This window comes from Orcinus orca, chromosome 6, assembly GCF_937001465.1.
Source record: "Orcinus orca chromosome 6, mOrcOrc1.1, whole genome shotgun sequence".
NCBI classification, from domain to species: Eukaryota; Metazoa; Chordata; class Mammalia; order Artiodactyla; family Delphinidae; genus Orcinus; species Orcinus orca.
The window spans coordinates 100,455,735-100,481,933 of record NC_064564.1 but is presented as its reverse complement, the minus strand read 5'-3'; the positions used below and the strand labels follow the sequence as shown (position 1 = coordinate 100,481,933).

Here is a 26,199-nt window from a genome sequence, read left to right as displayed (position 1 = left end):
TGGGGTAGGGCACCCCAGGCAGGCTGAGGAAGAAGCCAGCTCAGCAGCCCTGAAAGAGGTCAAGGGCCACCGCCTCGTTAGGAGACTGCTGTCTCCTTCCTTTAGGGGTTACCTCTTCCAGGCTGGGTGCCGGCATTCACCTGCCAGCTGTCCCAAAGGCCAGGCATGGGAAAGGGGGGGGCCGGGGAGCCCGGGGTGACCCAGGCCCTTGGATGCTGCTGGGGAGGCCCCTGAGGCTCTGCTTCCCACCAGCCCTGGGCCTGGATTCAAAGCGAGTTTGTAAAACAGGAAATCTGACAGACAAGGGGAAGGGGCGGGGGGGGCAGGAAAATACCCTGTTCCCATAAGAATTCTGGGAAAACACACAGCTAAGACAGGAAGAGAAAAAAAATGGAAAGAAAGAAAGAAAAACAAACTCTGGAGTGAGCGCGGAAAGCCCAGACTGAGGCCAAGGGACGATGACAGGAGCCCAGTCCACTCCATGCAACCAGCAGGGATTTTAGGGACCTCACAGCCCACCCTCAACCCAGGCAGAAGCTGGGATGCCAGCATTTTGCTAGCACTTCCCCAGTCCTACACCACCAAGAGCCACGGCCCCTCCTGCCTGGGGTGCGGCTCTGGAAAACCAGTCCCAGCACCCAGGGCCAACAGTTTGGGGACTGGCCCCAAAGCTGAATCTGGAGAGAAGGAGGGTGCTCCAGAAAACAGCCTGTTCCCCGCATCCAGGTGGGACTGTGGACAGGAGACCCCTCTGCCTTCCTGGGCACCAGGCTAAGCAGAGCCAGTCCAGACAACAGTCCAGGCCAGCTGGGGGCTGGGAAGAGGGGAAGAGGAGACGGTGTTGGGAAGCAAGCCCCTCTCCTGCTCAGTGTGAGGGGGTGGGACTGCATAAAGGAAACAGAATTATGCTCTGTCTATCGTGACCACGACCACGTTGAGAGGACAATGTCCAAAGAACCTGATCATCACTGCAGCCCTGAGGGAATGCAGGGCTAGTTTCAGTATGCCCATTTTACAGAGAAGGAAACTGAGGCCTGAAGCAAGTAAGCTCTCAGCTCTCCTCTCTGACCTCAGGCCTCAGGGTCAAGAGACAAGGGAAGCAGCCCTGCCCTATCTCTGGGACCTCAGCGACTCCTGGCAGAGGCCATCCTTCCTGGGGTGCTTCTTGCTCTTTCCTGTCCAGTGCAGGAACTGCTACTGCTCTCAGATCTCACCCATGCCAGCATCTCACTTCTGCCCTCCTGCCTGATTTCTGACCCTCTGTCATGCCTAGACTTCAATCCCAATCCCTAAATGCCATAGTTATTGAACCCCCTGCACCAGGCACTTCATACATATTCCGTTTACTTTCACAGCATCGTCACATTATCATCCTATTCCACTGACAGGAAGACTGAGGCTCAGGGAGGTAAACTGCCATGCACAAGAGTCAGACCTCAAGAAGGGCAGAGCTGGATGTGAGCCCGGGTCCGGCACAAAGCTGGTACTCTCAACCCCGCACTACTTTCTAGCAGGGGATCCGTCTTGAACTTGAGTCCCAGAGCCCCAGGCCCGGACCGCACTCATGCCTGGTCCTACTGTGACTGCCAGAGGGTCCCGGTCCTCAGGCCTGTAGTCCCAAGTGACCGAGGACTTCTCGACCTCCCATCCAGTGCCCTCTGTGCCTCACCACCCCGCCATCCAGTTGCCAGCGTCACAGGGGCGTCTCTGCAGGCTCCAGGAGTGCGGGAGGGCCCTGAGAGCTGGGGACTGGAGAGAGAACACACGTGTCCCACTCACGGTGCAGGAGGCCCCTCTGAGCATCTCCCTGAGACCTAAGTCTGCCAGTTTGAAGGAGTTCAGGACCCAGATTCCAGGCTGGTCATTAAAACACAGAGGGACTTTTCTATACTTTTAAAATCAGAACCATTCCAGAGTCCCATCAGCTTGGACATTCCCCAAATCTGGACATCCCTTGCCTTCACCCTGTCTGACACCATGCCCTTTTTATAAGAAAAAAAAATGTCCCTCACAGTTCCAGAAGAGTCTTGGGGGCTAAGGGATCATCACTCCCACTCTGCCCCACATCCTGAGACTGGAGGCTGAGGGCCAAGCCCTCTCCGTGAAGTTGGGCTCTGGAGCCAGAGGACTCCGGACCCACTTCAAGGCATCACAGCCACCTGGGAGGAAAATCATGTGTGCACACATATATGCAGACACATCCTACCTCGCTCACAAGCACACACCAACACACGCTAGAACACAATCACACCTACACAACACAGGACAGGCACTGCCGTCCCATCAGAAGTAGGGAAAGTTAGCAAAAAAACACAAATCCAGCTGCTCAGCAACCTAGCCACTTACGATCTCAGGCTTGGGATGCTCTTTTTAACCCACACTCCTCCCAAATAAAAATGACAGAAAATCAACTAGATAATCTCACCATGGACACCACCCAGTCAGTGGTTAGGATGGCGAAGAGCTGGCCTCGTCTGCCCCTAAAGAGGGGCGGCAGGTAAAGGCCACCTTGGGGCCAGTTCCTGCCTCTATCCTCCCCCCCAGATCACAATGAACCTGCAAGGGGCCAGGAGGAGGCAAGAAAGGCCTTGTGGGAAGACAAGTCCTGCTCGGTGAGCCCTCACCCCTGACCCCCAATGACACCCCATGCACCCCCCAAGGGGCCAAGCACCCACCTGGCGGTAGCGGCGCTCCGAACACACCTTGCAGAGCCCATTGAAGCGGTTCATGGCTGCGGGTCCTGCCTCGACTGCCGCCCCATGAAAACCCGGCTCTCCCCCCCAGCAGTGGGAGCCCGCACTGCGCCCCGTCAGCCTGGCATGACCGCCCTGGGAAGCCCGCCCCGCAGAAGAATGGCAGGAAATCACCTCTCACCTCCCCAAGCCCTGTCTGTGCTGTGTGCCTCTGCACGATAAGCCCGAAGGCTTCCTGAAACCTCCGAATGACAAGGAAGAGGGAGAGTTTTATATTAAAATTCCTGTCAACTAGTTAGTATTCCCCGGGCCCCGGCGGGGAGAGGGCGCCTTTGTTCTGGCTGCATTCTCCGCCATGGGCCACTTTGTGATTCCAGTGTTCTCACAAACACCCCTGGCTGGAGGAGAACCCAGGCAGAAAACACGGCCCACTCTGTAACAACGCCGCCTCCCCCTGCAAATCCCAGGATCCCTGGTACAAATGCAGGGAACTAACTCAGCCTAAGAACCTAAGGATGCTTTGCTCCCACAGACATCCCACGTCAAGACAGGGAATACAAAACATCTGGAGTTTGCCTGCCACTCAGAAGCTACTTAAAAGTCAGTTTCCTCATCCATGTTTGTGGGCTGCTTGAAGGATCTGATGACAGACCATAAAGTCAAGTTGGGAAGGGATTTCCAATCACTAGATAATCCAGCGTCCTCTTTTTACTGGTGAAGAAGTGGGGGCCTTGAGCAGTTGAGATCACACAGCAGGGTGGGGTGGAGCTGGGACCAGAGCCCCAGTCTTGATTCCTGCCTTGTAGAGCAGCGCCTGGTGAGCCTAGAGCCCCTTCCACCAACCTCAGAGCCCCTGAGGAAAACTACCCAGCCACTCACATCCTTCATGCCAGAGAGTGTCCCTTGGTCCAGCCCAGCTCTCGTTACTGTGACAGTGGTCAGGCCACCCAGGTTTCTAAGCCTCCATCCCTCCACACACACGAAGAGGGAGTTGAACAGGTCACCTCTTGAGATTCTCCCCCTGCTCTAACCAAGTCTCTGACGATCGCCCACACCTTGCTGAGCCCTACGGACATCTCTGCGTGTGCAAGCCGAGGAAAATCAAACGCCCTCAGAACAACGGCCCCAGAGGTCAGGGCCTGTGTGCAGAGCCCGGCACGAAGGAGGACTCTCCCAGGCCACCTAGAAACCTGCAGTGTCGATGTCCGGGCACTTCTCACAAATCCCCAGGGAGACTCCCTGGTCACTGTCCTCTCTGTGCTCGGCATGTACACAGAGAGGGAGAAAGGCCTTTGCAGCTCCCCCACTGAAGCTGGAAGAAAGCTTTTAAACTTGTAATGAAGCCACGGAAAACAGAGATCCAGCAAGTTACTCTAATGCTGTACTATCCAATATGGTAGTGATTAGACACAGGTGCAGTATAAATTTTAAAATAAAATTTAAAATTCAGGTCCTCGTTCATACTAGCCACAATTTCGAATGCTCAGTAGCCACCGGTGGCTAGCGGCTGCCATAATGGGCAGTGCAGCCCTAGCCTGTATGCTCTGTGAGGGCAGGGATCTTTGACAGCTATATCCTGGCACCCGGCACAAGGCCTAGCCCACATAGATGTTCAATAAATACTTAATGAATGAATGAGTGAATGACTTGAGTGAATGAAAGGGGAAATGTCTTGTAGCTAATAATACACCTAAGTGTCATATATTATCATGGAAAATATCACTGTCGTATCTTCCCAACTAGGCCACTTGCAGGAGACAGCCATACCAGAAGGCATATTTGCTGGCTGTGTGACCACAGAGAGTGACCTAACATCTCTGAACCTTACAAGTCTCACTCATCTGTGAAATGGGTAGTAACAACCACCTCAGAGGTGGGAGTGAGGGTCATGTTAGATAACAACCGAGGGGCTACTCAGCACTGGGGGCTTGTTTCTCCCTCCCTTAGTGGTTAGAGAAAAGCAGAGATCACCTGCCATGGCCTGCAAAGGGACAAATTTGGATGAATTCCCCAAAATCCCTACAGGAAGGTTCCTCTCTAGCTTCAAAGCCCTAATGAAGTGAGGACGCATCGGTCTCGGGCTCAGACTCACAGCTGCTCCCTGATATCAAGGGGGCCAAACCGGAAGGGGAATTGGGCCACAGTGGCAGGGGAGGCAAGGGGCCTGAGGGGGCCTGCAGGAAAGGGAGGACTCGGCTTCAAGAGACCAAAAGTCAGTACAACCCAGACTCCTCTATTTCCAGGGGCCGGGGCCCGGCTCTCTCCCCACTCCTGCCCCAAGCTTGAGTAACCCGAGAAAAGCACCAGAAATAACCTCTTAAAAATGCACAACTTGCTGAGTTTCCAAGCACCAAGTGAATCTGAGTCTCAGTCACCGAGTGCTGCCCTGTTTAGGGGTCTCCTGGGCCAAGGGACTGACCAGAAGCAGGTTAGAGCCCAGAGCAGTGCTCAGGGCCCGTCAGTCCTGCCCAGGTTGTCCCCACCTACCTTGAGTTTCTCCCTGTTCTCGGTGTCCTCACCTCCCAACAGTCTCAACAAAGGGTCTGGAAGGTGACAGAGCAGAGTCAGAAAGTTTCTGCTGGCATCTAAGTGCCCGTTCCACAGACCACCCAGAGGATGAGGCCAGGGTGCCAGGCCCATGTGGAGGACAAGGTCACTGCTGGCCCCCAGGATGTGGGAATGCCCAGGCTCGGGCCAGGCAGGGGCTCAGGAGACAGATGGGTGCATGGGAAGGACAGAGCAGAAGGGGAGAATCCTCAGGACCCACAGCAGGGCCCACATGGCCTGTCTGCAGAGGTGGGCGCCCCAAGGTCAGCCAGGCAGCCCAGAGGGGATCCTGAGACCACGGACCCTGAGGAATGGCCACACGGGAAGGTCCAAAAGCCCAGCCCTCCATGAGCTACATAAATAAAGGAGTCATGGGCATGAGGCTGCCTGCAGGCTGCATTCTAGCAAGCACTCGTGAGAAGTCCCTGGACCCAGGGTCTGATGGCAGCCTAGGGTGACACATGCCACAAAACACAGGGACTGAGGCTACTACACAGTGGAGTGGGGGGAGCCCTGGGGGTCGGCATGTCTGGGCAGAACTGAAGGTGGTGGGCATGCACCTCTCAGGGGCCGCAGTCTCCGCCTGGCCACCTTCAGGTGCTTGGTCCGGCCCAGGTCCTCTCCCAGCAGGTAGTACCAGCCGCTGGTCTCCTGTCACAAGAGAAGGCGTGACATGCTCAGAGGAGACAGAGGGCACAGGTCAGGCAGCCACCAATCCCCGTCAAAAAGCAGCAGCTGGACAGCCTCCTCAGGAGCAGCGTCTCTGCAGACACACACACTCCAGCCTCCCTTCCCCGAACCCTCGCTTCCCACCTCCAGGAAGCCCTCCTTGATGCTCCAGGCAGAGATGATCCTCCCCTCTGCCGACTTCCCACGCCTCTTGTCCCTGGAGAACAAGTCTACTCACAGGCTTGCCTCCCCCACTAGGCTGTGCACAGGCTCCTTGATGTGCCTAGCACTGTGCCTGGTACACAGCAGGAGCCCAATAAATGTTGACAGAACAGAAGGAAGGGAGGAAGGGAGGAAGGGAGGGAGGGAGGGAGGGAGGGAGGGAGGGAGGGAGAGGCCAGAAAGCAGGCATCCTGAGGCCCCTGAGCAGTCCCCAGGGGCAGACATCTTCTCCCAAGAGGGAATAAGGCCAAGACTGCAGTCAAGACAAGATAGTTGGGACCCACATGTAGGACAAAGGGTCCTCAGCCACCTACCCCAGACTTCACTTCCAGGACACAGAGCTGGGTGGCAGGGCCACCTGGCAACTCCTTGCAGCAGGCCACCAGGACATCTCCAGGGATATGCAAGAGGTGCACATCCCTCCCCTGCTCAAAAGCCTCCAACGCGGGGAGCGCCATCCAAGTAGAGCTGCGTAAGGGTCTGGCCACCCAGACGGAGGGGCCTCTAGGTCCCAGAGTCCTCACCCAGCCTGAAGAAAAGCTCCACAGAGGATGCTCACTCCATCCCTGAGCACCTGCTAGGCCCAGAAACCTGAGACCTGGCAAACAACGTCAAGGCAACCCCTGGAACAGACCACGAGAAGCACCCGTCCCTCATCCTCCAGGGCAGGGAGTGCTCTGAGCTCTGAGGGACCTGCCTGTGTTCTTAAGGGAAGACACCAGACCTAGAGCCTTCTGGGAAGACTTGGAGCCGCCTAACAACTGGTCTCTGACAAGAATGAGCCAAGGCAGGAACCCAGACCCTTGGTCACACCGGTAACAGTGTTGTTATCAGGCCTGGGGGCACTGTCTCAGTGGGGCACCATCTCACTGAAGCCCCGCCGCAGGGCTTCCAGACAAAGGCCTCTGCCTGTACCAGCCCTGGCCTAGGTGGCCTGACCCTGCCAGAAGCTTCCCTAGGACCCACCTTGTCCGGAGTCAGGAGGGACTTCACCCCGAAGCTCATGCAGCCGATGAGTCCACTCTGTCTGGGAGAACAAGAGAAGCTCGAGTGAGCACCTTTTCATTGCACCACATCGGGAGGTCGATTGTCAAGTGTAACATAGGTTTGCCTGACGCACTGTGGTTTACGAAGCACTTTTACCTGCATGGTCTCATTTGATCTTTCCAACTTTGTGAGTGAGGCTGGAGCTATTCTCTCCACTTCACAGAGGAAAAAACTGAGGCTGAGTTGATCCCCTTGCCAAGGTCACAGGACTCATTAGTAGTAGAGTCCCATGGGAAGCCAACCACAGAAGCTCAGAGTTACCTCGGAGGTTTGAACTGTTCTGGTGCTGGTAGGTCTGAAGAGCCAGTCCCCAAAGGGAATTTCAGCTCCCACGTCTGCTGGTGATGCTCAATCCAGGAGAAAAGTTATGGGACCTCAAGCTCAAGAGGCTTTGTCTTAGGTCCAGGCAAGACCTGGGCAGCGCTGGGACAGTTCCAGGTCAAGGTCCAAACCAACCTGGCACACGAAAGTTGCCAAGAGCACCCTGACCTGGCTGCCAGTGGGCCAGTACACACGAGCCAGGGTCAGGACTCATGGAAATGTCACTCTGTGCAGACAGGCTGAGTCCATTTGGGTCCTACTTGACTAAGGGTAATTCAAAGTTCCTGAAACATGTCCATCATTGAGTTCCAATGTGCAACACTGAGGGACTGATTGATACCTGGCAGCTTCCAACAGTGATGGCATAGATGAATATTAATGAAATGCCAAAAATAATATTGCTATTTTGAGATAAAAGCAAGTTTACAAATCTATAGTTTAATGAGAAGGATGTCCACCAAAATATTAACAATGGGTGTATCTGGCAGGTAGGAATAGAAAGGTTTTTCTTTTCTCCTTTGGGTTTTTACTGTTTTTAAATTTTCACTGGGAACAAGCGCTACTTTAGAAATCAGAAAAAAAAAAAGTAGTATAAATGTATTTGAAAGTACTTCTATTCTACCACACCTTTCTCTACCCTAACACTAGAGTTGCTTTTTTTTTTTTTTCCTACCTCTTCTCTCTTAGCATATCGCCAACTCAGGCCTCTTCAGAGATTGGTTTAATAGCTATTAATCAAGAAACAACATGGGTATTAAGACTGGAGCAGAACCCTGATGGTTGACTTCAATATGTGAGGGACCCACACAGACGAGGGATTCAGCATATTCTGGGGAAGGCACCATATCAAAGCCAAGGATGTAATGAGCTGCCCAGATGGGTAGTGAACTAACTCCCTGGAGACGTGCCTCCTCGGAGCCCGGTCTAAGGGGGCCTGAACAAGTCCACAGAACACCCTGAAGAGCCTGTCCAAGTCCTGTGCCCCAGAGCCTGCTCCTGAGATCAGACTCAGTATGTCCAAGGTGGGGTCTGCGCATGGGGGTCTGGAGAAAGCTATCCAGGGGATCCTACAGGGCACCCACCTGTGCCTGCCCCAGTCGAGGACCGGTAGTGTACAACAACTTTATAAATACATTTTGTTTGGATTCTCCAGAAAGGGTGGCAGCCTACCGCCTGACAGTCCTAAGCAAAACAAAACTGGCTTCTTGCCGGGAGCCAAGCCGATTGAGGGCCAGGGATGCAGAATGCTGGGGATGGATTCTCAAAGCTGGTACCCCTCCCCCACAGATGCACACTCTGCACCAGGCCGTGTCTCCCCAGCTACTCTCACTCTGCTACCACCCCCGCCCCCAGCTCTCTCTTCCTGCCCCTGCTTTCCTGCAGCCCGGGCTGCACCTGCTCTCTTCTCCTTCTTTGCCCCCTCCCATCCTACCAGGCCATATTAACCATCTACCGATAGAGAACAGTGTAGTCACTCCATTAAAGCGACCCTTCCACATCCACCTGCCCACCCAGCACCAAAAACAAATACTCCTCCCTCCTGGCAAGTGGCCAAGTCAGCATTAATGGAGGGGCAGCTGCAGTGACCAACATGAGTGGCAGACACTCACCTGAGCTGACATCCCAGAAAAGCCTTGTCAAGACTTTGCCAAAGTCCTCATCACTGATTTAATTTTGTGTGTCAACACATTCAAAAGCAACCCAGCTGGTATCTAGGTGCCCACACCGCCTTGCTGTACACTTTTCTTTCACACTGAGTATGGCTGTAACTTTCTAAATCTCCAGGCAGGATGCTTTAGCTGTAATAAAGGCTGCCTCTCCCTGCTCTTCAGTAAGTGGAAAATTTCACCCCCTGGTGCTTAGAGAATACTAAATGGTTAATAGCCTCCCGTGAGCTTTGCTTCCTGCTAAGGGGCCTCCAATGATTTCATGATAATTTAGGCCAAGCAAATGGTCACAGTTAATGTCCATAAGCAGGAACCTCTAAGTGTTCTTCAATTAGCTACTTCTGAAGCCTGTTTTTGAAAACCTTTGGAAGAAGAAAGACTTTTTCTACATGCAGCCTGAGTACACGGTAATACACTGGTCAGGTAATAAACTTGGGACACCGCCTGAAATTTCTCTAGGCACAAAGTCTCAGGGGCCAAGCCTTGGGTACTTCTGAATGCCAAACCCTAAGCTCAGTGAAGCCTTGACAAACGGATGAATCCATCATGCCCACGTTGGCAGGCACTGGGCAAGGAGCTGCAGCATTAAGGAAACAAGACAAACATTCAGGAATTTAAATACCAGTTCAAGACAGCAATACAAGGGATGTCACTAGACAGAGTGAGACTGAGAGATGAACAGTACAGGCAACAAATGCTGAAAGCTTAGAGAGGCAAGAGGTAGTTTAGGACTGAGATGCTCAAAGAAGGCCTAAAGAGTTAAGCCAAAGAGAAGGAAAGGAAGAGCATTTCAGGCAAAGGCAACAGCTGGTACAAAGGCTCAGAGGTAAGGCTTCATGGAACATTCAAGGGCAATAGTACCGCCAGCCCTCCGTATGAAAGGATGCGGAACCCATGGATACGGAGGGCCGACTATACTGTACCACTTTATATAAAGGGACTTGGGCATCCGTGGATTTTGGTATCCACAGGGGTCCTGGAACACCCCCATGGACACAGAGGGATGGCTGTACTTGGCTCAGTTTACTTTTGAGCACAGGGTAGGAGACCCGCTACAAAATGAAAATGCATTATTTTAAGAGAATGCACTTTAATTCTCTCTCTCAGGGGCTTAAACTATTTCTGTTACAGACTTATCCCATTTAATCTCAATTTATTTTTAATTTGATGGCTTAAATCGCACAATATTTTTCCAATCATTTTTTCTTTCCTTAAGCTCAGTCCCCACCTCTGGTCACAAGCTTTCTAACTTTATGGCACTGCACTTGGCACTGAGGTTTTTTATAAAATAGTTTAAAGGAAAGAGCACAGAGTACCCAGGATAGCGTGCGACACACAGCAAGCAGCCTCTCCATGTACGTAATTACTATTAGCATAAAAGATTACGCTTTTCAAACACATGCTGTGTGTGTTTTGGGGTTTTTTTAACTTGGTGCATAACATTACAATTCTCTCTAAGATTGTTCTCTGACCACAAGTTCTGAAAACACTATGATTGACACTAGAAGCTTCAGTTTGGCTTCTACCATATCATCAAACAAAACTTTTAAGTAGTTCAGTTCCATAATCAGTGATATTAAGGAGTTACTGCTAATTTTTAAATGTGATAATGGCATTGTGGTTGTTTTCTTAAGCCATCTTTTAGAGATTTATATAGCTGAGATGAGATGATGTCTGGGATTTGCTTTAAAATAATCCACTGGAGGAGGGGAAAGTGGGTGAGGGCATAAATGAAATAAAATTGGCCATATATTGATAACGGATGAAGCTGGGCTATGAGTATGTGAGGGTTTATTACATACTATTTTCTAACTTTGCATATGTTTGAAAATGTCTATAATTTCTTAAAAACTCACAGAACCTGCAAGCCAAAAGAAATCTTTGAGATCACTGCATTTTACAGGTGAAGAAAATGAGGCCCAGAGCAGGGAAGGGACCTACCCACAGCCTCATAGCGAGCTGGAGCCAAGCCAAAGTCTACTGCTCTGAGGCCTGGTTCTCCTCAGCTCCCACCAAGAGCTGAAACCACTGTGTGAGCTGAAATCAGCCAGCACCCCCCGAACTTCCTTGTAGATCATCTTGCTTCTCTAATACAAACTTACAGCCATAACTGGAAGGATCATGAGAATTCATGAAACAGATGCCCCCTTTTCATTTCCTAACTGACGGGACACTTCCCTGGCAGTCCAGTAGTTAAGACTGTGCTCCCAATGCAGGGGGCAGGGGTTCGATCCCTGGTCAGAGAACTAGATCCCGCACGGCGCAACTAAAGCCCGCATGCTGCAACTAAAAGAGCCCACATGCCACAACTAAAAGAGCCTGCGTGCCACAACTAAAGATCCCTCATCCTGCAACGAAGAGCCCACACGTGGCAACAAAGATCCCGTGTGCCGCAGCTAAGACCCAGAGCAGCCTAAATAAATAAATAAATAATTTTTTTAAAACAATGTAACTGCCACATATTCAGCTGGATGATTTATATAAAACTACATTATAAATGCTATGAGAGGTAGCCTGAGGCCTGAGGCACAAGTGTACTGACACAGAAAGGGTATGGCTTTGGAGCCCTTTATCACCTGGGTGAGCTGGTCAAGTGTACTATAATGTGGTTTGGCACCAGGCTACCTGGATTTGCATCTTGTTTTCACCACGTGCTGTCTGTGTTACCTTGGGCAAGTTACTTAACCTCTCTGTGCCTGTAAAAGAGAGACATCAATAATGCCTACTTTACATGGTGTTGTGAGGATTAAATTAGAAAATGCATGGAATATGCTTAATGTCCACACACTTAGTGGACATTAAGTGATTAATAAATATGAGGTATCATATAACCTTGGGCAAGCTCCTTAGCCTTCGTAAATCTCAGTTTTCTCTTCTCTGAAGAGAGAGACAGTAATAATTCCTACCTCTCAGGGTCGCTGTGAGGATTAACTGAGATAATGTATGTAAAGTGCTTGGCACAGAGAAGAGTTCATAAATGTTTGTTTCCTTCCTTCTGTAATTGTCCTTCATGTTGTGAAGTTGCATGTCCGTCCTTCGGAGTAGCACAATTTGATCTGAGAGTGTTCGGCACAGAGTACCCAGGACAGTACAGAGTCTGTACTGTCTCCTCCAGCTCAGAGGCCTTCTCATTCAGGGATGGATCAATACTATGCTTCCCACCTGCTGAGCCGGTCACTGCGGTGCTGGCACCTTGGGCAGGGCCATCTGTTGGGAAAGCAGGTCTGCCTGAGCTTGCTCTGTCCCTCTTGAGCTTCGGGTTGGGACTGTGACCACGAGTTTGCCTGTTTTGTTTAATAAGGAATCTCACTTTCCCAAAATAGGCAACAAGCAGAGACACTGCCTCTGTCACGCTGCCTCACTGGGCGCTGACTCACTTTCCCCGGCCTCACTTTCTTTTCCAAAAACCGCCAAGTGCACTGCTGCCCCTTCTCCAGCAGGCTCCGCCTGGCTCACTGTGCTCTCGCAGGAGAGTGGTCACAGCAGAGGGAGCGGCGACTCCCAGTTTGGTGTCTGCCTCCGTCCAGAAGGCTCGCCAGGCGTCCTTCTGTCTCTCCGCCATTCCTCCTCTGTCTCCTTCAGGGCTTTCCCTTCCTGTGCCCATCCCTTCAAGGCTGGATTCTGACCCTTCGTCCTTGGCACCTACTGTCTTCCTGGGTGGTCTCACCTGCTCAAAATTTCACCCACCACCTTGGCGGGCACGGCTCCCACATCTCCACAGACCTCTCTCTCCCCTGAGCTCCAGGTCAGCAAAGGCAACCCTCCAACACAGCTCTCAGCTGGCTGCCCTCCAGGCACCTCCATCTCACCATATCCACAGCTGCTCCCCCTTCCCCTCCGGTACACTCTGGCTTAGCTGAAGACGTCACCAGCTACCCAGGAGTTATCCTTGACTTCTCCCACTGTTCTCACAGCCAGATCACCGCTAAGTACTATTGGTTTAAGCTCCTAAATATATCCTGGGTCTGTTTCCCTCCTCTCTATCCCTACATCATCTCTCTCACAGAGTCACCACAAGAATCTCCCAGCTCCTCTCCAACCTCCAAAAGACCTACCAGAGTGATAGATCTAGAATACACACCTGTCACTCACCTGCTCAACACCCTTCAGTATCTCCCCGTCACCAGATTCCCAAACACCAAGCTGGCTGCATGAGAGTCACCCTGAGAACTCGGGTAAGTGCAGATTCCTAGGCCCTGCCCGTGAAAATTCGGACTTAATCAATCTGATGTGTTCCCTGGGAACCTATGTTCCTCACCAGCATCCCAGGTGATTCTGATGCATAGCCAGGACTGAGAACTACTGGCCCTTCTGAGAAAATTCACACTCCAAAGAAACCCTACAGAATGATCCGATGTGGTTTATGCCAGCCTCTTCATCTTACCTCCAGTCACTCCCTACTTTGTAATTGACCCTCCTGCAACACCAATGAGTTTGCAGATCCCTCTCCACTCCTGCCCTGCCCTCTGTACTCTACTGGTTGAGACTGAAGACTCTAGGGTCTAAATACCTGGGTTCCCATCTTGCCCCTACTGTTCCCTGGCCATGCGAACTTAGGCGAGTAACTCCCTTTCTTAGCTTCAGTTTCCTTTTCTGAAAACTTAAGACAAAAACACACTTTCCTTAGAGTTGCTTTAAGAACTAAATGAGATAATGCACTGTTAAACCCTGGCTTGTGGTCAACACCCAGTAAACGATTGCTCTTGTTTACAATATCAGTAAACGATAAAGTATCAGTAAATGATACTCTATTGAAAGACAAATCTTTCATTATGAAAGTTGAGGAAGGCTCAACTTTAAAAGCATACTAGCTATCAGATTTAGGGTACCAAAAAGCACTGAGCCCAAAAATATTTCTGGGTCTAAGCTGGTGAGCTGAGCTTTCATTCACCTAGGCCCTTTTCCGGTCACCATTCTGTTCTACGATTATTGGACAAATGTTACTGGCCACAGAGTCTCCCAGATTTCTCGGGCTGAACCAGCTGAATGAGACCCTGCTGCTCACAGCAGGCCATGCAGTCAAGTGCTCTCACCCACTTCCATTCCCTTCCCTTAGCAGCTGATTCTCACCCTCACCACCCAGCACTCTTCCCTTGCTCTGTACTGGCCGCCATTACTAACGGCCACATCTGCCTCCTGCGTCCTGGGCTGCCTGAAACCTGTTAGGTTTCTCCTACACAAAACTCTGCACCTCCTAAACTGGCCTCCTCATGGCAGCCTGAGCCCCCCGCACATGTTCCTGCCTCTTTGCCTTTGCTCGTGCTGTGCTCCTGCCTGCAATGCCCTTTCCAGCCTACTCTCCTTGTCTTATTCTTGAGCTCTGCCCCAAGTTCAAAGTCCCACTTTTTGCAACGAAGCCTTCCTCGATCGCTTCAGCCCATGATGAACTCTCCTTCTTCCCACACTTACTGTCCTATTACTCATTTTGTTCCTTTATTCCTTCAGCCAATAATCACCAAACATCTACGTGCTAGGCACTGGGTACAGTGGTGACTAAGAGAGAAATGGACCCATTTTTCATGCAGCTTCTGCTCCTGTGGGACTGATCCTGTGCGTATTGTGACTGTAATTTGCCTCCATGCAGAGCCTGGTGTCCTCTTCTGAAAGTAGGTGCCTTGAGAGCAGAAGCCACATGTAGGCTGGTTGGCATCCCAGTGGCCAACACAGCGTCTTGTTGATACCAAGGGCTCAGCAAATGCACGTTGGTAACACGATCCTTGGCATCACCTGGAGTGACGGGGACTCAGGGGAGCGGCAGCCTCTCAAACTTAGCCACCACCATTCATTTATCCAACAAGCACTAACTGAGCCCCTTCTGTATGCTGGCCACCTGGCTGCCACCCATGAGCCCAGAGCAGGATCTCCCCTCCAGCTCAGCAGTTCCCCTCACCTGGAGTCACCTGCCCTGTTCCACACTGTGACCAGAAGGCGCTTCTGTTCGTCTTCCTCTTGGACAGGACTGCAAAGCAAACCAGACAGTCAGTGTGTTAGCAGGGCCGAGCTCCAGTCCAGACCCACGGAGTCCAGCATCAGGGCAAATTTTGGAAATAACCTGAATACCAACCATAGGATCTGGTTAAATAAACTACAGCACAGATAGTGTGGGAGATGAGTATTTACATTCATGAAAGAGTTTACATTACATTGTTAGGGATGAAAAGGAGGTTACAACACGATACTATAGAACAATGCCATCTTTGGAAACACACACCCACACAAATTCGAAGATCTGAAAAGAAATACCACAGAACATATCAGTGAGTAGCAGGACTTGGAGTGTTTTCTCTCTTCTTCTTCTTGTTTGCCTATATTTTCTATTTTTCTACAATAAGCAAAATTACCTTGTGTAGTAAGGAAAATAACAAAATATGATTAGTTTTCACTAATAGGAAAATACAAAATGTCCATTACCTTCCCATTGGTCCCAGAGTTCAGGGATGAGGGGAAGAAATAATAACAATAACACCTGACACTCTGTGTTATACTGTCTCATTTACACCTCCACTCTCTGAGGTTGGTACGTTATTAGCCCCATTTTACAAATAAGGAAGCCAAGACTCAGAGAGGTTAGCAAGTTGGGGACAGTCGGGAGGGGAGGCAAAACATCCCTCAGCTTGGAAAATTCCTTCTGCTAAAGGAGGTTTGTCCTGAGGCACAGTGGGAAATTGCCTACTTTTTTCAGGGGCTGCCAGCCTCAGGCTGGACATTTTAGTTATGAGAACCAGCCACATGATACCGTATCACTGTGGACCTTGCTGCTGGGCCAGGTGCCAGGGAGGCAAGGACAAAAGTAAATGAGAAAGCAAAGATATCCTTTAGAAGTCACTGTTTTTCTGCTTAGATCTGATTCTAGATTTGGCAAACAGAGCTGTTTCCAGATAAACACTCCTTCCCTCTGCTCTCGAGGGCCCAGCTGCTCCAGACTCTTACAGGAGGAAGTGCTCGTGGAAGACTGGGTCTCTGCAGTCTGGAATGGTCTGCGTCTTCTGACAGCATAGTCGATTATCTTCGGGGACCAAAGAAATCTTGAATTGGAGAAAAGTAAGGGTTAGCCGATCTCAGAGCCATGTAATCACCTGACCCCAGTGGCTGACTCTGCACATCTCCAAGCTAAAGGCTTCCCAAGTGTTCTTCAAATCAGCTTCTGCAGCGGACAGAGTGGAGTCCTCAATCAAATGCCAGGAAAGAAAGAGGAGCCCTGGGCTGGAGGCACTGCAGTCAGATGCCAGGACAGGGCCTCACAGGGGTGGTACCCAGGAGGCAGCACCAGGCCCAGGCAGAGATGGGGTGCAACTTGACCATCTCTGCTCTTCCTCCAAGCAGAGAGGTTCCCCCAAAGCACAAGGCCTCTTCACTTCTAAGTTCCCAGCAGCTGCTGAGCGCTCCCTTCCCAGGAGGCTCCAGGCCAGCCTCTGCCAAGGCCCCCCACCCACGCTCTCGTCCTAGTGCCATGCATCCCCCGCCGCAGGTTCCCACCCCGCTCCTGACCTTGTCCCAGCCCACAGGGGCCTCTGAGCAGCCTGGCGGCTTCGGGAAGAAGGCAGAGCGATGCACCAAAGCCTGCACCTGACATCCGGCTGCCACACTCTGGGAGGTGCCTGGCCTTTGGCTCCGGCTGGAAGTAGGCCCCCTGCCCCTATGGGGCCTCTGTCTTCACTGCAAGGGCTCCTTTCAGACGGATCCTGCAGCCCTCAGAGACACTCCCTCTACCCCACCACCCAAACTGCCACGCTGCCTCTAGTTTTGGGGAAGGGAGGGGTGAAGATGCTGCTTTTCACCAGAGGGCTTGGGATTGCCTGTGGATTTCCGTCAACCACACGCTCACAGTGCTCCCCTATGGGGTGACGCACAAGATCACCCATAAGATTCCAGAGCTTGCAGGAAGCCCTAGAGACCAAGCCGGGCTAAGGGAAGGGGGTCCATCTCAGCTCAGGGCCTCGTCACTAGGCTTAATAAACGCCTACTGACCAAACGATGTAACCGCAGCTGCCACCTCGAATGACCCGAGGCCCACAGGTGTGCTGGGACCTTGGGACTCAGTCCGGTGATGTGGTCCCTCACCACGCCCCACCCCACCTCCAGCTCATCACATACCTTCACGTAGGAATCACAGACGCCAGGCTCCTTGCTCACCAGGCCTTTGCCTTCTATGACTAAACAGAGAATTAAAATGTTGGGGTGGGTGGGTGGGAAGGATCGTTACCAGGCTCTTAAGCTACATACCAACCACTGATATTAACCCCTCTCTGGTCTAGCCCACTCCAACCATCTCCCACACTCAGGCATCACCTTCACCGAGGCATGATAGGATGCTTTCAATTCCCTGACTCCCTGAAAGGGAATGTAAAGTTTATGGAGTCCAACCCCTCATTTAATGGCGACGATGAGGCTATGAGGGGCATCCAAAGACAGTAAGAAACGTGCCCAAAGTCACAGAGCAATGCGACTGACAGAGCTTGGTTTAGATCCCTGTCTCTTGACTCCCAGTCCAGTGCTCCTTCCACCGCACAAGACTGCCTCCTGGGATGGAAGGGCCGAGTTGGAGGACATAGTCACGTGAGCCACAGCAAGTTGCTTCACCAGGAGACTGAATCTGCCATTTTGTAATGGGTCAGTGATAATAATGGGTTACTGATAATAATATCCACTCCACGTGGTAGTTGTGCAGATTAAACGAGATCATGTGTCTAAGGTGCTTAGTAGAGTGCCCGGCAAGGTAACTGCTCAAGAAAGGTTTGCTAAAGAAAACAAGAATAAATAAAGGCAAGGGATTGGGGGGGCGGGTGCGGGGTGCAGGTCTGGCCACGAAAGCAAGTGTGGCTTGTTTGCCTGAGGTCTGTAGAAAGCAGACAGTGGACCTAACAGAAGCTGAGCCTCTTTTCTATTTTCTTTTCTGTTCGGTTTTAATTGAGCCCTAGGGCTTGGCTCAGACGCAGCCCCTGTAGTCTGAGGCGTGAGGCCTGGGAAGCCAAAGGAGAGAGGGGAACAGGCTGAAAGTGATGAAGGGCCTAAGACTGGGGTGAAGCCAAAGCAAACTGTGCAGGACGAATGGACCGGGGGAGGCTAAGATGCACTTGGCAAAAACTGTTTGCACAGCTGGAGTCAGGCTCTGGCAGGCAAAGAACCCCCCTCTGCCGGTCCTTGGGAAGTTCACCTTGGGCCCCCCAAGGCCAAGACTGGAGGACCCAGGCACTTGCTGGTCTCCTCTGCCTGGTGTCCTAGCAACTGTTCCTGCGTGAGACCTTCCTGTGGGTGTGGTTCTTGAGGGCGGGATCCAGGCCTGATGAAGCCCTTGGTCTACCTGTCCCCGCCATGGAGTTGAGGCAGACATGGTCCCCACCCTCGCTACACTCGCCGTCTACTGAAGGAGACAGATCCTGGACACACCAGGGTGACACAGTGTAGTCAGGACTGTGACGAGGACACAGAGGAGGAAGCAACCAACTCAGCCCTGCAGGTGGGTCAGGGGGTGATTCCTGGAGGGGAAAAAATGAGCCAAAATGAGCCTTCTTTCCTGAGTCTTAATGAGATTAAGGCAGGCATATTTCTTACGAAATCAGAGGAAGGAGACGTATTCTTCAAAAGGAGTTCAAGCAGAAGGCAGGCTCAGAGGCGAGGAACAGAGGGTGCGAAGGCAGGGGCATAAGCAAGCGTGATGCATTGGGGGGTGAGGAGGGCACAAAACCGGACAGAACGGGGGGCGGAGGGTGCCTTGAACAGCAAGAGCCAGGGAGGCTGGAGAGACAGGCAGGGCCTGCTGGGCCAAACAGAAGAGCCGGCCACAAAAGAAGCCCAGTAACTATTTGTGTGCTGGACAGAAGGATAAACAAATGGATAAATGGCAGGTAAAGTACAAAATCCTCTGGGTGGCACATCAGACCTTCATGGCCCGGTCCCAGCTCACCCCTGCACCCACTCCTGTGCTGCGCCGCGGGCACGTTAGACAGTCCTCAAGGGCGTCGTGCTCTCTCTGACCCCAGGCCTTCGCACCTGCAGCTCCCCCGGCGTGAAGTGCCCGGCCCTCCTGCTCCCCTCTGCCTGGCTCAGGCTCGGTCCTCCCTCAGGATGGAGTGTGGGCATCGCCCCCTCTGCCAAGCCTTCCTACCATCCTATCAGCGCCACCCAGACAGAAGTGGGTGCTTCTCCTTGGTGTCCCCAGCCCCTGGCACAGGGCCAATGCTCAATCACTATTTTTGGAATTTATGGTTTTCTATCTTATTTAACAAATACTAATATAGGGTTTACCACATGCTGGGCGCTGTCCTAAGCACTTTACTAATATTGACTCCTTTAATACTTGTCACATCCCATAACATAGGTACTTTTATTGCCATCCAGCAGATGAGAAACTAAGCTTGTTTAAGGTCACTTGGCAAGAAAGTATCAGAGCTGGGATTCAGACACGAGCAGTCTGGTTCCAAAGGTGGCGACCTTAACCGTGACACTGCCATCAATGAACGAATGAATGGATGAGAAAAAGAGAAAGAGAGAAGAAAGGAAGGAAGGAAGACGAGAGGAAGGACAGGGAAGCTCTCCTGTGGCCCCTCTCCACTGGGGCCAAGGAGGATGCTGAGGTGCCCGGGGACAGCTCCAGCCTGCTGTGGACTCCACCTGCATCGGAGCAGGACCAGGGAAATGTCTCTAGGAGTCCCAAGTGAATACACACTTGTTTTCAACAGACACAGAGCAGGACACTATACAAAGATGAAAAAGTAGCCTTGGCCATGGTAATACCTCCACCCGGCCCTGGCTCCACGCGGGAGGCCAAGTAGCCCAACCTTCCCCGGTGAGCCCGGCACACAGCCATACTCACTGTGGAGCAGCAGAACCCGGTCCTGGGCATCGATGGACAGCTTCAGCTGACCTGAGGAAACGACAAGAGAGACAGCTTCACCTCATTTCCTTGCCAGGTGAAAAATGGAGTGACGTTGACGGGAATGTGCTTCTGTTCCTGTGAAGCGATTCAAAGATTCATGCAGTCTCTGGGTTGGCAGGGAGCTCAGAAACCACCTAGTTAAGCCTCCTCACCACGTCAATACCTCCAGCGGTGCTGATTTCCATCCTTACTCCCCCGGGTGACGGGGCGCTGACTACAAGGCAGCCCAGGTCAATGCTGGGGAGCTCTCACTGTTGGACAGCCAGAAAAGTTGTTGCATCCACATCTCAGTGAGGCTAGATTGGAGAGTTAAGGATCCTGGGTCTCAGTCAGAAGTCCATGCTGGGGGGTTGGCCAAAGCTTTCCAGCTGTGACAGACAGCTAGCTATGTTCTGGGAAGGCAATAACAATACAAGGACATACGATGAATGAGTTTGGGGAAAAGCAAAAGGAAAGAGATCAGCTGTGGGCAGAGAGATCCTTCGAAGTCAATGCTACTGCCCCCAGTCATTCCACAGAATCCTGACCTCCCTAAAGAAAAGCTGAGGAGGCTTCCTCTGACCTTGGCTTAGAGCCTTGCTACTCAAAGTGAGGTCCAAGAACCAGCAGCACAAGAAGCTTGTGGAAGATAGTTAAAAATTCAGCACCTCAAGCCCTGGCCCAGGCCTCCTGAATTCAGGGCTACAGTTTAACAATATCCCCAGGAAGTTGCATGCACATTAAAGGTTGAGGAGCCCTAGCCCAGAGCACAATGAAGAGTCTCTGAACATGTTTCTAAGCTTGGAGATGGCCCTCTTAAGCAAAACACAAAACAGCAGAGGCCACAGGGAAAAGATAGATAAATCTGACTCCACAAGACTTTTAAAATGTCTGTTACAATTAAACATATCAGAAACAAAGTTATGAGACAACACAATAGAAAAACAAGCAAAGGATATTGAATTGGAAATTCAGCGATGACAAAATGGCCCATAAACATGCAAAAAGATGCTCAACTTCATGGAGATCTGAGACATGCAAATTAACAATAAAATACCACCTTCCCCCAATCTGATTGGCAGATAATCTAAAAGACGATAATGTCAAATGTTGGTAAAGATGCAGGAAAACAGATACCCTCATACCCCGCTGGAGGAAGTGTAAATGGAGGGTAATTTCTGACAATATCTATTAAATATAAATGTCCTTAGCATTCAACCTAGCAGTTATACTTCCAGGTAACTATGATAGACAAAAACTCAAGTGTGCACAAAGGCTGGCACCACAGCACTGGAAAAAATTGGAAACACCTGAAAAATCCATCCATATGAAAATGGTTAAATGAACGAACTATAGCTGTGTTGTGGGATACTATGGGCTGATATAAACAATGGGGGAGCAGTATAAGTCCTGGAATAGGAACGTTATTGAGACATGTTTTTAAGTGGAACAAGCAAATTGCAGAACAATACACATGGTATATATTTCTGTGTGTGTGGTGTGCTGTGTGTGTGTGTGTTCTGAAAGGATGTCAAATTAAAAACAGTGATCACCTCTAGGGAAGAGACTGTGAATTGGAGGGAGGGAAGTCAAGAGGAATCTCAATCTATCACTATTGTAGTTGTTGTAACAGTACAAATATATCCATGACCTATAGTACTTTTATAATTAAAAATAAACTAAAGAGGAAAAACACAGACATAGAGAACAGACTTCTGTTTGCCAAGGGGGAGCAGGGGTAGGGGAGGGAAGGAATGGGAGTTTGGGATTGGCAGAGGCAAACGATTATATATAGGATGGATAAACAACAAGGTCCTACTGTATAGCACAGGGAACTATAGTCAACATCCTGTGACAAACCATAATGCAAAAATTTGAAAAAATATATACAGGAGAAATTAACACAACATTGTAAATCAACTATATTTCAACAAAACTTAAAAAAAATAAATAAAGAGGAAACAAATAAAGAAGGAAAGAGGGGGACTTCCCTGGTGGCACAGTGATTAAGAATCCACCTGCCGATGCAGGGGACACGGGTGGGAGCCCTGGTCTGGGAAGATCCCACATGCTGCTGAGCAACTAAGCCCATGCACCACAACTACTGAGCCTGCGCTCCAGAGCCCGCGAGCCACAACTACTGAGCCCATGTGCCACAACTACTGAAGCCCGCGCACCTAGAGCCGGTGCTCCACAACAAGAGAAGCCACTGCAATGAGAAGCCCACGTACTGCAATGAAGAGTAGTCCCCGCTCACCGCAACCAGAGAAAGCCCACGTGCAGCAATGAAGACCCAACACAGCCAAAAATAAATAAATAAATGTATAAAAAAACGCAAAAAGCAGAACATCAGGTCATCCTCACAGACACCCAGTGGCTCTCCAGCATGGATAGAGGAGAGCTAGGACCACACTCCTCCTCCTCAATGACACATGGAAAAATCTTCTCTCCATTCAATAGACTCCTCCTAGAACTTCAAGAAACCACTGAACTGGATCTACCCAGTGGACACAGGGGAAGGGCAGGGCTTCCCAGCCTGCAGCAAACCAGCACATCATCCAGAAAGCCCTGCATCTGCTCCATCCATGACAACGCTGTCTAGAAGTTGTCTGCCTCTGCTTGATCACCTCCAGTGATGGGGAGCTCGCTTTCCACAATGAGAGCCCTGTCCCTTTTGAGATAGATCTGATTGTTCCATGCTTCATCTTCATTGAGCCAAAAGTGATCTCTCAGTACCTTTCATTGACTGGACCTCACTCTGCAGTCTCTGGGCTCTCTCCTTTACACCAAAGTCTGAAGTCCCTCCAGCATTCCTCATGGCACAGTTAGACACCCCTCGTCATCCCAACTGTTCATCTCTGGACATGCCCCGTGAAACTGGACGGGTGGTTGGGGCTCGCGCTTAGTTGCTGGCTGGCAGAAGGGCAGGCATGGCACAGAAAGGAGGGAAACTCCACGCCTCATAGCCCTACATCAGTCCACCAACCACTATGATCTTGCCTCTCATACTTTGGGGTGTTTAATCTACAGTCCCAAGCAATTCAGGCTGCAGCAAACCCTGGTCCAGCTCTTCACCCATCAGAAATCCCTGCCGCTCTCCTGCCCAGGACACTGATCTCAGAAGCCCAGGAGGTCTGCTCCAGCCCCAGACCCAACTACGCTCCTCTCTCAGAGACACAATGTCCTTGGCTGTGAGGTGGAGCTAATAATAGGGGTTATCACACTTTCTGAGCTGTGTGGGGATCAGATAATGCTGGAGGGCGAGGAGGTCCTTGGATGAAAGGCGCCAGGAGAATCCATGGTATTATTAGTTCAAGGTCTGAGCAATTACCACTTTGGGGATTCCTAGAGCTGAGAAACCTCCTACAAAACCTGGGCCCAGATCCAGCGTGGGGTGGGAGAAGGAGGCTGGAAACAGATGAACAGGGCCAGCAGCCATGGACTGGATCTCATCGACCCAAAGGCATCTACACTTAACACATTTTTTCTGAAACTGTTACCAGTGCAAAGCCGACTCGGGCCCAAACACATCTGGCTTTCCACAGCTGTGGGAACCACTGTGCTGCCCAACACCTATCCCCTTCCAACGGCCCTTTCCCAGAAATCAGAACCGAGAAATCTCCTGACACAAATGGTCACTAATTCCATTTGACAAATATCTGCCGGGCACCTGAACGAAGGCCTGAGGGAGGAAGGGCAGATCTGAACAGTGCCTACCCTCAGGAAACTCAGAGCCCAGTGGCTAGGACAGGGGCGTGAGCAAGGTCAAGGGTGGAGCTGGAGCAGAGGATGGGCCTGGGGTGAAGACTGACTCAGAAATCAGATGAGTCTGCACAGCTCCACGCAGCTCCTCTTCCAGGCCCCGCCTACACCCTGTAACAGCAGAGAAACTAAACCCAGCAGACCAAGCTCCAAGTCCCCAGGGCAGTACACACCCTACCCCAGCCCATTCTCAGGCTCACCGATGAGGGAGAGCAAGATGAAGAATGAGAACCCTTCCCTTGGCCATGACTGTCCCCTCTGTCCCCCCCCTTAGTCCATTCCATCGAATGTCTAAGACTCCTGAAATCACCTTGCCCAACCTCCTCACCTGGTAGCCAGAACAGTCCTGCCCAGAGATGAAAGGTGACTTGCCCTGGGCCCAGAGGGACCAGGGTAGACTGAGCCAGAACTAGAGACCAGAACTCTGCCCAAACCTTTCCTGTGCACTGAACTGGTTTTCCAGAACACTCACGGCCCTCTAACTATGCACCATGGCTCTGCCAATGCAACCCTGGGGTCCAGGAGCAGAGAGAGCCATCAGACACAGGACAAGGTTTGCCCTCTGCTTGAGAAGCCAAGAGGAAGCCCAAGAGAGGGCGGGCTCCAAGAAATGTCTTCACGTCTAGAGAAATGAACCACCAGGAGGAGGGGAAGTCAGGTTGAATCCCTGGGGGCTTCAGCTGGTCTAGGTACCAGCTAATCAAGCCCCCCAAGTCTGTGGTCTTGTCAATATCCCTACTTTCTCCCTAGGCTCAGGGTGTGGCCTGAGAATATGCAGGAAGTTCAGGCTAGAGGGCCTGAAGTCATCCTCACCAGGTGTTCGGGAGCCCTGGAGAGGGCACATCCCCAGTTCCCATGGGGCTACAGTTGGGCACCGACTCTGTCTGCAAAGGGTGGTGGTGACAGGTGCCCAGAGAGGCTGCAGGAGGTCACCAGGGAGCGGGGGCCCAGAGGTAAAGGGAGAACAGACGAGTCCCATATGGCAGGAAAAACACCAGATGAGAGTGAGCTTCAGAAAGTGCAGAGAAAGCAACGAAACCATGTTCTGCTGGGTACAGGACTTGGGGGTTTCGGACTCACTGGACACCATGGGAAAAACGTTATAGAAGCCAGCTAAAGAAATTTAATCCGCCAGACCTTCCTAAATAGAGGGCCACAGGAAGATGAGCTCCGACTCTAAGGACACAGTCAGGAAGAGACCTACTCAGAAAATGAAGCAAGAAGATGAGGGCTGCACACCACTGCTGAACACAGGGGTCAGCAGGAATGTGTCCTAGAAGGAGCTCACACCACCCAGAGGTGTGCGGAGACTACATTTATGAGGGACTTGCCTGGCTAGCACGGAGCAGCAGTCATCCCCAAACTCAATTCGCCCCAAAAACAATTCCCCATTTAAGAGCTGTCATGTGTTAAAAGCCACAGGAAGGAGGATGATAACGGGACAAACATACAAAGGAGGTTGGGTCTACATGGAGCCTGGCCAGCCGCTAACACTCAGAGAGAGTTATGCCCTGTTCATGCATTTCACTCTCTGCCTCTAAGGGAGAAATGGTAGCGGTGCTGGGGAACTGGAGCCACACAGCTCTTAGGATGTAGCCCTGTAGAATTTCAAGTGTTTTGTTTGGAGGAGGGAGAACCTTGAGTTCCATTTGGAGAAGCGGCCCTGGCTTTTGATGGTAAGTGCTGGCAGAACAAAAGTGAGGAGGGGGCTGCCGTGGTGGAATAAAAATCATGATGGATCAATTCAACCCTGTTCATTTGACTCTCTGCTTCCTGTGAAACCTCATATTCATGTGGCTTCCCAAGCTGTTTTTCCTTCCAGAAGTAGATTGCACTGCCAGCATAAGTCTGCTAACATCTTGACTGCAACCTACATGAGAGACCCTCAGCAAAAACACCCAGCTAAGCCATCCCCAAACTCCTGACTCACAGAAACAGTGAGATAAAAAAATGTTTGGTTTTTTAAGCCAATACGTAGTGGGATCACCTGTTATGAAGCAGTAGCTAACTAATACATACCCATGTTGCCTCCACAATTGTGTGACATAAATCTGATCTCAATTCTGAAGCAATTTTTCAATTTTAAAAATTGTTAAGAAAATACAGTTCTAGGATAAATCAGCATAGTATGACTAAGGATAAAGAAGACTCCCAGTTTTTGAGGTCCGTCCTTTTCTTAATAAAGAATTTTGATAGATTTAAACCATACTCATTATCACCAAACTGCAAAATCTGGAAATGTCCCACATTAACCCAAGGACAGCCCAGCACATTCAAGAAAATGCTTTACCTACAGAGCAAATGGTTTTCTTTTATACATATTTGTGTACAATACTATAATATATAGAAAATTCACATTATCCTGCCTTTTCCAATTCTCCTTTAAGTTTTATTACAGTAATTTAATCACATCTAT

The 26,199-nt window shown here is 50.9% G+C and overlaps 2 protein-coding genes across 7 annotated transcripts in view; one reads left to right on the top strand and one right to left on the bottom strand.

Moving 5' to 3' along the window:
• ALAD (aminolevulinate dehydratase) overlaps positions 1–26,199 on the top strand; it is a 117,638-nt gene that overhangs the window by 30,650 nt on the left and 60,789 nt on the right. The window lies entirely within an intron of this gene.
• RGS3 (regulator of G protein signaling 3) overlaps positions 1–26,199 on the bottom strand; it is a 162,396-nt gene that overhangs the window by 93,570 nt on the left and 42,627 nt on the right. For 4 of the 6 annotated variants that reach the window (XM_049711818.1, XM_033427397.2, XM_004269311.3 and 1 more), the window contains 7 exons: positions 19,980–20,030; positions 17,261–17,319; positions 16,097–16,191; positions 15,057–15,125; positions 7,098–7,158; positions 5,801–5,891; positions 5,181–5,236 (listed from right to left, as the gene is read on the bottom strand). In XM_049711818.1, coding sequence (XP_049567775.1) covers positions 5,181–5,236; positions 5,801–5,891; positions 7,098–7,158; positions 15,057–15,125; positions 16,097–16,191; positions 17,261–17,319; positions 19,980–20,030 — 482 coding nt within the window. Of the gene's footprint in view, positions 1–2,675; positions 5,158–5,180; positions 5,237–5,800; positions 5,892–7,097; positions 7,159–15,056; positions 15,126–16,096; positions 16,192–17,260; positions 17,320–19,979; positions 20,031–26,199 lie in introns of those variants that run through there. The other 2 variants (XM_033427398.2, XM_004269308.3) reach the window with 2 other exon arrangements.